This window comes from Hemitrygon akajei, chromosome 13 (genome assembly GCF_048418815.1).
Source record: "Hemitrygon akajei chromosome 13, sHemAka1.3, whole genome shotgun sequence".
Taxonomy (NCBI): domain Eukaryota; kingdom Metazoa; phylum Chordata; class Chondrichthyes; order Myliobatiformes; family Dasyatidae; genus Hemitrygon; species Hemitrygon akajei.
Genome location: NC_133136.1, coordinates 32767430 through 32784504, shown reverse-complemented (window position 1 = coordinate 32784504; position 17075 = coordinate 32767430). Strand labels below are relative to the sequence as shown.

General features: G+C 37.7%; 1 protein-coding gene across 1 annotated transcript in view; it reads right to left on the bottom strand.

Annotated features, from left to right (window-relative positions):
- The window catches only part of atp8b5b (ATPase phospholipid transporting 8B5b), a 145105-nt gene that overhangs the window by 95532 nt on the left and 32498 nt on the right, over window positions 1-17075 (bottom strand). Inside the window, exons 4-7 of the mRNA XM_073064367.1 lie at window positions 15718-15831; window positions 13347-13445; window positions 8508-8569; window positions 4646-4718 (exon numbers count right to left, since the gene is read on the bottom strand). Coding sequence (XP_072920468.1) covers window positions 4646-4718; window positions 8508-8569; window positions 13347-13445; window positions 15718-15831 — 348 coding nt within the window. The remainder of the gene's footprint in view (window positions 1-4645; window positions 4719-8507; window positions 8570-13346; window positions 13446-15717; window positions 15832-17075) is intronic.

Below are 17075 nucleotides of genomic sequence, written 5' to 3'. Positions count from 1 at the left end.
CCTAGATAGACTGAACGTGCAGAGGATGTTTCCAATAGTGGCAGAGTCTAGGACTAGAGGGCACAGCCTCAGAATAGAAGGATACCCCTTTAGAACAGAGATGAGGAGGAATTTTGTTAGCCAGAGGGTGGTGAATCTATGAAATACAATGCCACAGATGTCTGTGGAGGCTGCCTTTGGGATATTTCAAGTGGAGTTTGACAGGTACTTAATTATTAAGGGTTTCAAAGGTTATGTGGAAAAGGCAGGAGAATGGAGTTGAAAGGAAAAATAAACCAGATCAAATTGAACGACAGAGCAAACTGGATGGGCTGAATAGCCTAATTCTGCACCTATGTCTTATGCTTCAAAACTTAAGATGCTTGAACTCTCAAATAAAAACAGAAATGCTGGAAACACTCAGCTGGTTAAGTAGCATCTGTTGAGATAGTGAAGGAGATCACGTTTCATGGCAAAAACCCTTTGTCAGAACTGAGAATTTACAGAGTGGGGGTGGGATAGATAAAACAAGGGGAATATCTGTGGTAGGGTGTGGTCAGAACTGATCAGATCTACTATAAAGTTAACTAGTGTACAGAAAGCTTATAGCAGCACTTGAAGAGTGATCAAACAGATGAAGAAATGTAAAATGTGACAAAATGCAAGGCTGGTGTACATGTTCAGGTGATGCTAATGCTGAGAGAAATACTGGGCCACTGTCTCAGACTTGTAGTGGAGATGGTCGTTCATAAGTCAGGCAAATAAAGTATATGACTGAAACTTGCGGAATACCCCCAACCAGCCCTGGGCTCAACCTATTACAGGCATCCCTACTATCCTATCTACCCCTCCTCCCACTTCCACTGCAACTTAAAACTAACTTACTTTTCTTTCTTTCCTAGTTCTGAGGAAGGCCCTCAATATGAAAGGCTAATGATGTTTTTCTTTCCATAGTTTCTGCCTGACCTGTCAAGTATTTCTAGCATTTTCAGGTTTTATTCCTCGTCCAGCTCGACAACCATCCAGTGCGGCATTATTACAGCCCTGGGGCAATCGGTGTTCAATTCCGACACTGTCTGTAAGATGCTCATATGTTCTCCCATGACTGCGTGGGTTTTCTCCAGCTGCTCTGGCTTCCTCCCACAGTCCAAAGACGTACCGGTTTGTAAGCTAATTGGTCATTGCACATTATCCTGTGATTTGGCTGGTGTTTAACTGGTGGATTGTTGGGCAGAGCAGATTGCTGGGCCGGAAGGGCCTATTCCACGCTGTATCTCTAAGTAAAATAAAGTATAAGTAAAATCTACTGTGTTGGCAATCATTCTTCATTCTTTCAATTGCGAGACCATATTCACAGATCCTCCTGCCAAATCTTTCCTCGTAACGGAGACCAATCTGATGCTCCTTGGTTGAAATGCCACTAGTTTAAATGTTTTTTTCTTCAAACAAGAGACAGCAGGTTGAACAAAGATAACTGGCTGACATATGAAGAAAAACAAGTAAGGAAATTAATAGGTGTATTATGGTTAAAATATATTGAAGTAAGTAGAGTTTACTTGGAATGAGTTTAAAGGGACAATACTGAAACTTGGCATCATTTTTATTTGGCATTAAAAACAAAGTACAATCATAATTCTATGATTAATTGAGAAGCTATTTGTGGAAATAAATTGAAAATAAATTGACTTTCATATAAAGAAAGACTGGATCGACTGGGCTTATCCTCACTGGAATTTAGAAGATTGAGGGGGGATCTTATTGAAACGTATAAAATTCTAAAGGGATTGGACAGTCTAGATGCAGGAAGATTGCTTCTGATGTTGGGGAAGTCCAGAACGAGGGGTCACAGTTTAAGGATAAAGGGGAAGCCTTTTAGGACCGAGATGAGGAAAAACTTCTTCACACAGAGAGTGGTGAATCTGTGGAATTCTCTGCCACAGGAAACAGTTGAGGCCGGTTCATTGGCTATATTTAAGAGGAAGTTAGATATGGCCCTTGTGGCTAAAGGGATCAGGGGGTATGGAGAGAAAGCAGGTACAGGATTCTGAGTTGGATGATCAGCCATGATCATACTGAATGGCGGTGCAGGCTCAAAGGGCCGAATGGCCTACTCCTGCACCTATTTTCTATGTTTCTATGAAAATGATACAATGGGTGACCTCTGCATAATGGGGGTCTACATTCCTAAAAAAGGAGTTGTATCATGATTTACTAAAATATGAGGCTGCATCATCTGCTCATGTGTTAATAAAGGCAAGTTGAAAGCAAAATTGTATTGATTTATTTACCTTTATCACACACAAATCCCATGAAAAAGAATTTTGTTCCTCATTTCAAATTTCTGGGTAATGATTTATGAATTATGCAAAATGAATTTCTGTGTCCTGAATGGCCATAATACAGGTGTCACCTATAATCTACAGAACTCTTGCTGTTGTGGAATGAAGAAGAGAATTTTGCAAAAGTAGAAATTCCTATCAACATTGGTCAGAATTTTTAACAAATGATTTAAGAAAGCTTAGTATTCAAGGAAAAGGGGAATGTTAAATAGATTACAATGATGAAAGAAAAAGTGAAGGGGAAGAGACTGTTAGATTGAAGAAAAAGTTGGGCTATATTGTGCTCCATTCACACTGCCACCTGTGCTCACCCCTTGTTACCCTATTAAACCTGTCAAACAGGTGGCTTGGCTACAACAGCCATCCAGCAGGCTGCACACGTGTACAAGTGGTAACTAGGCCTCAAGAAGTAAATCCTGAGGCCCTGCCTTAGTGCATGCTGATGTCCTATTAATGATCAAAGACTTTCAAAAACAGTTCAAATCTATTTAACTAAACAAATATAACTATCTTAAAAAGTGTTTGTTTATTTAAAAACATCTTAAAGTACATGGAACTAATTTTTATAAAAAGTAATAAAAAACATCAAAATTACATCTTTTGAATGGAATATGCAGCATATAAATAAAGTCTTGGTGTAATGTTAAGAGTGCATCCAGCCCCTCAGCCTAGTGCATTGTGCTCTACCATTGGGTCCAGTAGCAGATCATGAGATCAGATTCACCAGCACCTAACCTGTAGTCTACCTTGCATTTCAATTTTACGTACATGTTTAGAAGACAAAGGAAGTCTATCTCACAAGCAAGACATCAGCTCCCTATGGAACTGCTGGCAAAAGGTAAGCAAATTTGGGCCTATTGGTGGCAAATAAAGGGAAGAAAACAGGAACAGGGAGGACTGTTTTGACAGTAATAAGAAAACAGTTGAGTTGGGCTTTGATTAAAAATTAAATCATGAGTCTAATAATAGAGTCACAGTATGTTTTAATAACAATACATCATCTCAAACAGTATTCTCTTTCTGATGTTAAGTAAATTTTGATCAGGTACTTAAAAAAATTAGTTTTACACCCTAGCATGGTGGAATTTAAATACATCATTTCAAGTATGAAGATACATCAGACTTCCAATATAACTCGGAGTCCTGCCATGTGCAGAAGTTCGCTGATGACACGGCCATAGTGGGGTGTGTCAGGAATGGACAGGAGGAGGAGTATAGGAAACTGATACAGGACTTTGTGATATGGTGCAACTCAAACTACCTGCGTCTCAATATCACCAAGACCAAGGAGATGGTGGTGGACTTTAGGAGATCTAGGCCTCACATGGAGCCAGTGATCATTAATGGAGAATGTGTGGAGCAGGTTAAGACCTACAAGTATCTGGGAGTACAGTTAGACGAGAAGCTAGACTGGACTGCCAACACAGATGCCTTGTGCAGGAAGGCACAGAGTCGAATGTACTTCCTTAGAAGGTTGGCGTCATTCAATGTCTGTAGTGAGATGCTGAAGATGTTCTATAGGCCAGTTGTGGAGAGCGCCCTCTTCTTTGTGGTGGCGTGTTGGGGAGGAAGCATTAAGAAGAGGGACGCCTCACGTCTTAATAAGCTGGTAAGGAAGGCGGGCTCTGTCGTGGGCAATGTACTGGAGAGTTTAACATCGGTAGCTGAGCGAAGGGCGCTGAGTAGGCTACGGTCAATTATGGAAAACTCTGAACATCCTCTACATAGCACCATCCAGAGACAGAGAAGCAGTTTCAGCGACAGGTTACTATCGATGCAATGCTCCTCAGACAGGATGAAGAGGTCAATACTCCCCAATGCCATTAGGCTTTACAATTCTACCGCTAGGACTTAAGAACTTTTTAAAAGCTATTATTAATGCTTTTTGAGATAGTGATTTAGATGCATATCATATTTTTTTACTGAGTTAAGTATTGTATGTAATTAGTTTTGCTACAACAAGTGTATGGGACATTGGAAAAAAAGTTGAATTTCCCCATGGGGATGAATAAAGTATCTATCCATCTATCTATCAAGTCACTCACGAGGCTACTGAAACGAAAATTGGTGTTTGAGAAGGGAAAGAATAAGGGACAATGACAATTTGAACAGACTGAGAAAAGCCTTACAACTTCGAAATTTTCAACTTTAATTTGGAAACAAATTGGAAAGGGTAAGAAATGGGCTGAAGGATAGAAACAATGGCATGTTACAATTCCCTCACAAGACTCCCATTGCTGTACAGTATTAAGCTTGGGTGATGATGTGGGCTCTGCAAGTACCATTCCATCAGCAAAAAGAAGAACAAGATTTTAGTCACTACTTACAGTAACAAATTGATTATTCTCCAACTTAATTATATCTCCCACTTGAACATGCTTCCATTTTTCTCTTCGCAACCTTCAAGAAAGTAAAATAAATGCATCAGATGCCTGATACAGAATAACACATCACTGGAGCTTCAAAAAAAAAGCTCTACTTTGTACCATGCACGATCCTGTGTGATACAGATGGGAGCTGAAATTCTATGGCAGGAATTCAGTCTCAAAAAATAAACTAATTTATCTCATGATATTACTCATAAACAAAAAATTGTTTTCATTTACAGTGACCGTCAATCTCCCATTTTACTTTATTTCATATGTTAACGGCTCTTTCCAGGTGAAATCATGTCATCTGTAGAATTAGATCAGGTGCTTCAATTCATGATTTTCAGAATCAGAATCAGAATTGATTCTGAAAATCATGAATAGAAGCATCCAGTTTAATTTCAGAATTAGGTTAATGTCTCTGGCATATATCATGAGATTTCTTGTTTTGCTGCAGCAGTACATTGCAATATATAATAATAAAAAAACTACAAATTACAATCAGAAGTATATAAATATATATACACATTTCTTATTGTAACTTGTATTTTTTATATATAAGTAAGTACAGTAGTGCAAAAATCAAGCATATGAAGAAAAAAATATAGTGAAGTAGTGTTCATTGTCCTTTCAGAGTTCTGCTGGCCAAGAGGAAGAAGCTGTTCCTAAGATACTGAGTGTGTGTGTTTGGCTCATGTACCTCCTCCTTGATGGCAGCAATGAGAGGAGGGCATGTCCTGGGTTCTCTAATGACGGATGTAGCCTTTTTGAGGCATTGCTTTTTGAAGGTGTCCACAATTCTGAGGAGACTGGTGCCCATGATGGAGCTGGCTGAGTTTTCAACTTTCTGCAGCTTTTCTGATCTCGTGCAGTGGCTCCTCCATACCAGATGGTATTGCAACCAGTTAGAATGCTCTCCACAGTGCATCTGTAGAAATTTGAGAGAGTCTCCTCAAGCCCCTAATGAAATATAACCACTGTCATGCCTCCTTTGTAATCGCATCAATATGTTGGCGCAGGATAGATCTTCAGAGATATCGACACCCAGGAACTTCAAACTGCTCTCCCTTTCTACGGCTGATCCGTCAATGAGGATTGATGTGTGTTCCCTCAACTTTTCCTTCCTGAAGGCCACTATCAATTTCTTGGTCTTACTGACATTGTGTGCAAGGTTGTTGGTGTGACACCACTCAACCAGCTGATCTGGTTGGGATCAATGTTAACATGTGGAATCAGGCAGCACTGAATAGCATTAATCAGCATATAATGCAAGATTCAGCTTGTAATCATACAGTAGCGAAGCAGTTAGCGTAACACAATTGCAGCACAAGCAATCCAAGTTCAATTCCGCCACTATCTGTAAGCGGTATGTTCTCCCGGTGGCCATGTGGGTTTTCCCTGGGTGCTCCAGTTTCCTCCCACATCACAAAGGCATACAGGTTAGCAGGTTAATTCGTGACATGGATGTACTTGGGCAGTGCAGGTTCATCGGGCTGGAAGGCTTTTTACTAGGTCGAAAGACCATTCACTGACCACAGTAGAACCTTATTTCAATGATCATCCTGCCAGTCACACATTTGTGGGATAAATGGAAGACAACCTCAACTTGTATCTTAGAATTTACTATTTTTTTTCACCCTTACTATGAATACTACATAATTCAAATAATTCTGTGCAGCTCAGAGAATCTGTAAGACCACCATCACTAATGGACTTGCTCCTGGACAATGGGGTTGCACAGCTCCGGCAACCTGGGTTCAGCCCTGAGCTTTGGCACTGTTTATTTCATTTACTTATTTATTTGGAGATACAGTATGAACTAAGCTACTATCAACCGCAATTTAACCCTAGCCTGATCATGGGATAATCTACAATTAACCTCCTAACCGGGTTGTCTTTAGACTGTGGGAGATAACCCATGCATCCAAGAGGAAACCCACGCATTCCACAGGGAGAATGTACAAACCTCTTACAGAGGATGCCGGAATTGCACTCTGCTGCTCTGAGCTGTAACAGCGTCACGCTAACCACTACGCTACAGTGCTGCCCCATATGGAGCTTGCAAGGGCAAACTTCCAGTGCAGTCTATGTGGAATTTGCAAATTCTGCCTATGAAAAAGTGGGGTTTTTTTCAGCTGCTCAAATTTCCTCTCACATCCTAAAGGCATGCAGCTGATAGATGAATTGGTACAGTAAATTGCCGCTAGTGTACAGGTAAGTAGTAGGACCAAGCCGGTGTTGAAAACTGGGACTAATAAAATAGGAAAGCAGAGAGAACACAAGGAATTAGAGAAAATGGGTATTTGGTCCATGGTGTGGATTTGGTGGGCTAATGGGTCTATTTTTGTATTTTATGACCTTTCACTCAATTTACCCATCTGGGGTCCACTGACCCCTCGGTTAATGGAAGTGGTTCCCAGCATAAAAAAGTCTGGGAACCCCTGATTAACAGAGTTTCTGATAAACTAAGTGGTAAATATTGGAGGAGAAACTAAAACAAGGAATTAGCGAAAGGAAAGAACTAGCAAAAACGAATCAGTGGGGTCCAGCCATTTCAATTAATAGCCACTCAGCTACTGAGGAGAATTAGAGCCACAAAAACAGCAATGAACTTGCAACTACTGCCTCGATAGGATGTTATAATAAAACATCTTTTGCAGCTGCAGCTAAAATAAATTTAACACTAAATTGCAATTTTATTCATACACCTGCTTTTGTCTGTGGCTACAGAAAACCACAATAGGTCCATTAGATGTTGGATAATCTTTCCCCTGGTCACTCAGATTGAGAAGCTGTCAATCCATGGAAGTCACATACTGTGCACCTTCAGAGCCTACAATCATTTTGTTCAAAATCAATACAATGTCAGAGATTCTACAATCTGTGTGCCACAGCCATTTACCAGGCTCAGGAAAGGATACTGAGACCCTCTGGAAAGAAGAAGTTTAATGGAATGTTTTACCTGATAATGTAAGCTGTATTTGTTTCAGTTCAGAAAGCCAAGGAAGTAGCAGTACTCAGCTCCAGCCAGAGATCCTTTCTACCCTCAAATCCAACTATGACAAGTTTGGTAATGGAGTTCAATTTATCAAGACAGTTGTGGGCTTGTATTAGAGAATTTTCTTGAAAAATACTGGATTATCATGAAAACCCTACCACTTCAGTTCAGTTGAGGGAAGAGAGGCTACCATTTATTATGGTTCAATCTACAAGTGCCTCTGATCACAGGTAGGTGATCCCCAAGGCAGTCAGAAATGAGCAATAATAACTATCACCTCGTGTCCTACATATAGAAAGGCATGGGGGGCTATGGTAGTATAGTGGTTAGCATAACGCTTTACAGTATACGGTTCAATTCCCCCACTGTCTGCAATGAGCTTATACGTGACCTCATGGGTTTCCTCCAGGTGCTCTGGTTTCCTCCCACAGTCCAAATGCGTACAGGTTGGTAGGTTAGTTGGTCATTATAAATTGTCCCGTGAGTAGGCTAGGATTAAATTGCTGGCCTAAGTGGCTCAAAGGGCCAGAAGGGCTTATTCTGCACTACATTTCAATAAATAAAGTTTTAAAAATTGGAAGTATTTTAAGAATGGCCTAATGCTGGGAGTTTCTTCAAATCAGTAAGATCAAGGTTTCCATTATAATGTGAACATACTAACTTAATGTGAGAAATATAAGATATAAAATGTCCCTGGAACCTGTCAATTAGCAATAAGAAAAGAATAGACTAATATATGCACAAAGTATAACATTAATTGATTACAGATGCAGATATTTTCTCTTTGAAGAAAACATATGAAGCACGAGGGGTAATACTTACTTTCCATCAAGGAGAATTGTGACTTCCCGGTTATTGACTTGGTTGTCACTTTTATAGCGAAACTGGAAGTTTAAACAAATGATAAATGCTAATTCTTTTGAAATCCCTGTTAAATTAGAATTGATCATATTATGCAAAAAATAGCACTTCCTGACTCAGTTCATCATATCATTAATTACATACCATTATAACATGAATCAATTTGCTCTTTCAACTTTTATTAGTAGTAATGTATGACTCTATGACTCAGAGATGTGTGGGTAATTTTTTTTAAAACTGCAACAACAAATGAAAAGGATATGGAAACAGTAGAGGTCAATTAAACAGATCTATTTTTATTTGGCTCTGGATAAAAGAATATATCAATTCTTGTTTTAAGCTATTTTAGCATTTAAGTTTCATCAGTAGATTATTTGTAGGGCATAGAACTGAAACACGTTCCAACATTTTTATAAGGATGTGATTTGAAAGGAATTGCAGCCCAGCTGTACTCTTTTTTACTGGAGCTGAAAATTCAGTCTAATATTTCTTAATTATGAAATGTAAAATCCTAACAGCAGAAGGAATTGTTTACATATATACTGTGTATATATCATAAATCACAGAAGAAAGCTAATCATTCCCTTGTCTTTGTAGAGCAAACAACAGCCCAAATTTCCTTTCACCCTGCCATCTTCTTAACTTAAAGAGATTGTAGCTTGGAACACCCGTGATCCGAGGCAGGTGCAGTCCTAATCTCTGCCGCAGTTTGTGTACGGTTTGCATGTTATCCCTATAATTGCATGGGCCTCCTCCCAGGTGGTTTGGTTTCCTACCATATACACAAGACATGTAGATTGACAGGCAAAATTGGTCAGCGTAAGTTGTTCCTGGTATGTAGGGGAATGGTAGAATCTGAGAATCTGTGAATCTGGGGCAGGAGGGAACAGAGGTATAGGAAATATAGGGAGAAATGGTTATTTGGAGAAGTATTGGGAAATGGGACTGCTCCACTATTGAAATAGCCACCTACAATGTCAGAGGAAAGAGGGATATTGAAATGATGTGTGCTTACTGATTTTCTTTTACTGAAGTGGGAGGTATTAAATACAAGAAATGTTTAAAGAATAACTAATCTAATAACTAATAACTAACAGCAAACAAAAATTGATATTCCGGAAGGTGTACTTCTAAAATATTACTGGTGCTTTCGCTGTACACTTCATACTTAAATTTGTAGGGTGATCAATGAAAATAAACAGCTAGTAAGGACAGTTTTTGATATTAAAGCTTACTCTGTCACAATGGAACACAAGAACAATATTATATTAACCATCCTGAAATGTATACAAGACTTTTTCCTACAGTCTTACAAGTCTCTAAAGCTTAGCTTTTGTTTTACATTTTTTAATTTAGTATTTTCTCTCTCGATGTGATTGTCACCAATAAGGCCACAATTCATTGTCCATATTGAAAAAATGTTGATTAGCCAGTGCCGTCCTTCTGATGAAGGTTTGCTGTTGGGTAGGAGGTGCCAGGTTTTAGGTTCAATAATATCAGAATCAGAATCAGACTTTAATCGCCAAGTACTTATGCACATACAAGGAATTTACTTCCGGCAGATGTTGTCTCTCTGCTCATAACAATAATAATGATAAATATAAATGAAAATATAGATTATACATACAGGTAGTGCAATCCAAGTAATAGTTAGCCGACAGTTAACCAACAGTTAACTGTTCAGCAAAGTGACCGCAGTAGGGAAAAAACTTCTCCAGTGCCTATTAGTCTTAGTCTGGAGGGATCTGAAGCGCCTACCAGACGGAAGCAGATCAAACAGTCCGTGTGCAGGATGGGAGGAGTCCTTTATGATGTTTCCCGCCCTCTTCTTCAACTTGAAGAGTACAGGTCCACAATAGAGGGCAGGGAGGCTCCAATGATGCGCTCGGCAGTCCTCACTGTGCGCTGTAGTCTGGTTCTATCCTGCTTGGTGGCGGCTCCAAACCACACAATGATGGAGGTGCACAGGACAGACTCAATGACTGCAGTGTAGAACTGCAGCAGCAATTCCTGAGGCAGACCGTATTTCCTCAAGAGCCGCAGGAAATACATCCGCTGCTGGGCCTTCTTCAGGATGGAGCTGATGTTCTGCTATTATAATATGTTCTGATATTGAAAGAATACCAATTTATTTCCATAGGATTGAGATCATTTGGATGTTTCCATATGCCTAAGCTTAAGCTTGTCCTTTTTGATGACAATAGTTGCAACAATGACAGGCTGAAGTGGTGTTGTTGGAGTACCCCAGGTGCCTAAAAGCAGTGTATTGCATAAATGACGCACAAAGCAATTATAATTCACCAGCGGTAGAGGAAATGATTGTTTAAAGTGATGAGCAGAGAGCCAATCATTAGTTAGTATTGCCAAGAATGGTGTTAAGCTTCTTGATATTAAGGGCAGGTGGTCAGATTCTCTTTTCTTGAAAATGGTCAGCACCCGGCACTTCTGTGCGCAGTTTTTTTACTTGCCCCTGATAAGCAGAATGCTGTCTACATTTTCTGCATACAAACATGGATTGATTAATTTGCTAAGAAGTTGCATGCGTAATTGAAGATAGAAGAACCATCAGTAAACAGCCCATTTTGATCTTATGATGAAATGACTATCACTGATGAATCCAGAGATAATTGGGCTTAAGAAACTTCTGCAGTGATGTAACAACCAATCTGCTGGAGGAGCTCATTAGATTGCTCGCTGCTCCAGTTCTAGCATCTGCTACTTCTTGTGTCTCCTACAGTGGTCTCTTCGGGTTCCACCAATCACAACCACCTTCTACTGAGTAAGATATCCACTGGAGTGTTGGCATCTTGACTTCAGCTTTACTAAGGCCACATCCAGTCAAACGTTACCCTGTTGCTAAGAGCAGTTGCTCTCTGCTCACCTCTGCAATTAAACCCTTTGATCTATTTTTGGGCCAGAGCTGTGATGAAACCTAAAGCCAAGTAGTCCAGGTGAAATGCAAACTGGGTTTTCAGTGTGTGCTGACTACTGGAGAGTAATTAACATTTGAGAGGAATGTCAATGACATCTTCTATCATTTAACTGATAGTTGAGAGCACACTGATTAGATTGTAATTAACTGAATTGGATTTCTTCTTTTTTTGTGAACAGCTCCATGCTTGGATCTGTATTTCAATTTTCCATATTTTGAGTGAGATATTGGAGCAACTCTAAACATTGAAAACTATGAAAATATCAGGTGTAAGGTGACCGTGATAGATTTTGGAAACTACAATACAAGGAATGAAAACAATTAAAGGAACTAGCATTCGCTTAACAACAAATGTATATTTCTACAAAATTCATGTATCTACAAAACACAAAAATCCATCAGAAAAAGTGATCCAGCCATTGCTAACCACAGGAAGTGGATTATAATATTGCTTAAAAAAAACAACAATCTGAGGAAGATTTCAAAATTTGTCAAAGGAGAACTGATAAAGAAAGTGAGAGCAGAAGATGAGTGTAATCTAGAGAGAAATGAAAAAGGCTGTACAAGATTCTACAGATACAATAAAGAAAATCACTGACTGAAAATAAATACGGATCTCTTACAGCCCGAGATGAGAAATATTATACTGAGGAATAAACAGATAACAGAAAGAGGAAACAAACATTTTGTGCTTCTCTTCATGGAAAAGGGCAGAGGAAATCTTCCAGAAACTGTGGAGGACAACAAGACTAAAGCAAAAGAGGAAATGACAGAAATTAGCATTAATAAAAATTATCGTGGAAGCATCCATAAAGCCAAAAGCAGACAATCCCCATGATTTGATAATCAGCATCATTGAAAGGGGGCATGCAATGATTTAGCAGATTCATTCCTGGGATAGGATTATTGTCCGATGAGGAAAGATGAAGGAGAAGAAACCTTTACTCTTGAGTTTGGAATTTCTTGTCTAGAGAACAGTAGAGGCTCAATAGGTTTGAACTACAAATTGATTGTTCAATGTGTTGAGAAACATATTAAAGGCACCAGGAGTTAGTGCAGGAAAATATCATTTCAGTAAAAAAGTCAACCATATTTTTAATGAATGGGAATATAGCTACAAGAAGGCAAACAGCCTACGCCTGCTTCCATTTCCAATGTTCTTATATTTAGGCCATTTATTCTTATCTGGACATCATTGATGAGCTGGCACAGTTAACCATCTAGAACTGAGTGGCAGGCTAATAATTTCAGTGGGCACTTGAGAGTCAACCACACAGATGAGTCTGAAATAGCCAGTCAAGGTCAGGACAATGGTTTCCCTCCCCTGAAGAATTAGTGAACCAGATGAATTTTTACAAATATTCAATATCTTTTGTGGTCTAAGATCTGTTGTTGGTGCTTTTGCAATTAATTAAATACAAAAAGTCATGATTTCTGATGTAAAACAATTATAGATTTTTTCAATGCACCATGCTGTGATAATCATTTTTTTTCTTTAGATATTTTAAACAGAGACTAAAATAAGTAGATTGAAGCTCCTACTAAAATAGCAGAGGCAGAGTTTCAGATGAACAAATTGTGAAATCATTTGTTAGTAATTTCATAATTTCAAGCCTTATTTTTCTAAAACAAAAATGGAGTAAAGCTCCATAGGGTTCTCTCTATAAGAGGTAAAAAATAATCTCTATTGAAAAAGAGAAGACTATGCAGTGATCTAATAAAAAAGTTGAAAATAAATTACAAGAAGTTTTGATACACACAGTAAAGCCTTTGAAATCTTAGAAAAGTAGTGTTTATTCATTTGAAGTTATGACAAGCAGTAAAACATTTATTCAAGAAGATAATTACAGAATTCAAAAGGAACTTACGTAATCATCAATAGCATCTTTCACTGCTGTTATTGTCAGTACCAGCACTAAAGGCACAACAGTGGTATACCAGGACAGAGATGAAACTTGTGGAATAACCTGAAGGACACATGAAACAATTATTTGAATACTTTCTAAATAAAGAACGATTATATGTTGTAAATAACTTAAGCAAGAAACAAGGGCCCATAAATCCCTGGAAGCATGGAACAGCCAGTTTTCTCAGGAAGGTATGGGTCATTATTTTAATTGCAGTGAAGTACATAATATACTTCTATATATACTGTAATATTTCAAAAAATAACAAAATAGTTTGGAGTAATAATTTTTAATATAAATCAAGGGCAAGATGAAGAACTCACTAATGTCCCTAAATTGTGTAATATTAAAATTGGAGTGTATTTTATTTAACTTAGTCACTAGCTAAAATAGGACACTATGATCAGATTCAGAATCAGGTCTAAAATCACTGATCTATGTCGTGAAATTTGTTAACTTTACAAAAGCACTACAATGAAAAACAGAGAAAAACCTGATTTTCATTAAGTATGTCTATTAAATAGTTAAGTTAAAATAAGTACTTCAAAATAAAACAGGAATAAAAAAAGTAGTGAGGTAGTGTTCATGGGTTCAATGTTCATTTAAAAATAGGATGGATGAGGGGAAGAAGATGTTCCTGAATTGCTGAGTGTGTACCTTTAGGCTTCTGTACCACCTTCCCGATGGTAACAGTGAGAAGAGGGCATGATTGGCTGTGTTTCCCATATATCTAGGATATTTCATGGCATTTAAAGGTCTCCGAAAACTACAATATGCTCAGATCCTATTTTCACTCATCCCACAATCTCTCCTGCCTTTTAAGATTCAACTTCCCTCTTCAGCCATCCCTTTTCCTAACAATGCACACAGGACTTTCTCTTTTAGAGTAGATTTACAAGCACGTTGCCAACTTTTGTTATGGATTATAGGAGATTGAGGGAAGACATATTTGAGATATATTATGTTATGAAGGCAATAAACAAACAGGCAAGACAGTCCTGATGAAGGGTCTTGGTCCTAAATGTCCACTACTGTATACTCTTCCACAGACGCTGCCTGGCTGGCTGAGCTCCTCCAGCATTTTGTGTGTGTTGCTTTGAATTCCAGCACATGCAGATTTTCTCTTGATTGTCATAAACCAGGGGGCAGATGTAAAATGGGTATGGATATTGGCAGAAGGGCTAGAACAAAAATTAAAAAAATGATAATTCTCACCCACTGGAACTCACTACCTGAAAGAGTGTTGGAGCCAAAAACCCACATCAGCTTTAAAAAGTACTTGAATGCGTGCTTTAAGAACTACAATGTCCAGGACAATGGAGGTAGAATGGGAAAGTGGGAAATGACCAGAATATTTTTTTCATCTGGCATGAACACAATAGGATGTCTGGTCTCTGCATGTCATAAACTTATCATGAATTTATGATTTTAACAGTTGTGAAACACATAGAATTCACCAAGTGAGATTTTCAATCACAATTAACAGAAATGCCAACAGTTTTTATTTACTTGGAGAAACCAGGTTTTATCATACTCATTTCCCCTGAGACAAAAAGGGCAACAAGCAAACTGTATTTGTTGTACTCCGTGAGATCCTTGACCGCCTACATTTTCGAATACAGCCACATTTATAGGCTTAACATGCTTTTCCCTCAGAGGCTAAGGCTGTGACTTATTGCAGCTCTCTGGTCTCTAGGTCATGTTATAAAGCTGCTACTTGTCCCTGTCGAATTTCACAGTTTGCTGCTCAGTGCAGTATGGGAAGATTGTTGCATGTTCAGATACAGGTTATGCCCCTGAAAGTTTCTTGCAGGTAACAACTGAACCTTTATTCTTTATTATTAAGGGAACCAGGAATGGGTGCCTGGCTAGAACTCTGCCTGTTGAATGTGGCCTATCTCTTTCAACCATGACACAGAAAACTATAGTCTTTGAATGTATTGATGGACAGGCAAAAGTTTTGAAGAGTTTATTAGGACTTCACAAATTAAAGACAGATGGAAGACAGTGACCACCCACATCATACGACATATAACGATGATAATGATCATGGAAGTTTCCACAGTGCATCATAAATGCTGTAAAATCATATTTTCATAAATGGATTTGGTTGTTGCACAAGGAAATCTTCCCTAATTAATATTTTGTTTAAATACACATAAAATCTATGGAATCATTTAGCAATATTTTTATTTAGCTATATAACTATATTTAGTTGTAAAAATGTATCAGTGTTACATTGTAGTATGAACTTGCAATGATATATGTCAAAGCAAAGGAAGTATCAGAGACCAGACATTGGTGTAAAAAGGTAACATAAACACATACTCACTTGCAAAATTAGTAAAAATAAAAAATAAGCATTGGCAATTCGTTGAAACTGTTCAAATAAGTTGACTGGCAGGAATGTAAAAATATTATATTTGGAGGTTTTAATTCTATTATTCTGTAAAGAAAATCAAAATTTGAATTTAGTAAGCATTGAAATTAAGTAACATAAATATGAAATATTTGAAATTACAACACTTTCATACCAAAACCAGAAATTACTGTGTAAAATGTGATTTAAAAGGGATGAATCGCAAAAATTGAATAACTTCAAGGTAAAATAATCATAAATAATAGCTAATGAAAATTTAATAATTTATTTTGCTTATTTCAATAATTCTAATACTTGGTAATGGATTATATATTAAGACAAATACTAGATTACACCAAATTTGTAATAAACAATTTTGACAGAAATTTCAATATCTTCTGTTTGTTTCTCTAATATGAAGAAGGCATTTATAATTTATATTCCCTATTTCACATATGTGCAACAACAAAACTTAACTGAGTTCTGCATAAAATGTAATTTTAATATTCTGCAAATAAAAGAGGAGAAGGCTGGAGAGTGGATTTGAGAGAGATAATGAAACTGCCATGATGGAATGATGGAGCAGAGTCTAAAGCCTAATTCAGCTCCTTTGTCTTATGGTCTAATTTCTGAACATAGATTTCAATAGCTGCAGTGCTTCATTCAACACCCGGTTTAGGATATGTTGCTCTAAACACCTCTGCCTGGTTTTAAAGAGAAATTCAGCCCCCCATATATATTTCATGTTGGTGGAATTCTTATAAATTGTTATAAATTGCTTGGTTATGCTAAACAAAGTGAGATTTGCTCCTTCAAGTGTAATAACAGGATCAAAAGTTTGTAAATTTCTTTGCAAAATAAAGCTTTCTTGCACTGATCACTAATTGCTAAAGGCACTTATTAGTTAAGAATCTGCATATGTTAAAAATTTGAGGGAGGGGCCCAGAAGATAGTTGTCAAGTCAACCATAATATAATCACAAAAAGCTGGCGACACATAATAGTTCATACAGTTACTGTGAGAGAAACAAAATTAACATTCCAGGTCAACAAATTTTCATCAGAACATTCAGGTCAGAGCTTTGATGAAAAGCTGTCAACTTATTTATCCACAGATGCCACTTAACTTGCAGAGTATCTCCAGCATTTTATGTTTTGATTTCAGCTTTCCAATATCTGGGGTGTTTTTGCTTTTAAATCAGAATCAGAGTTAGAATCAGGTTTAATATCATTGGCATATGCGGTGAAATTTGTTAACTTTGTGGCAGTAATACATTGAAATAAATGATAATATTAAGAAAAAAATCTGTGAATTATAGTAAGTATATATAT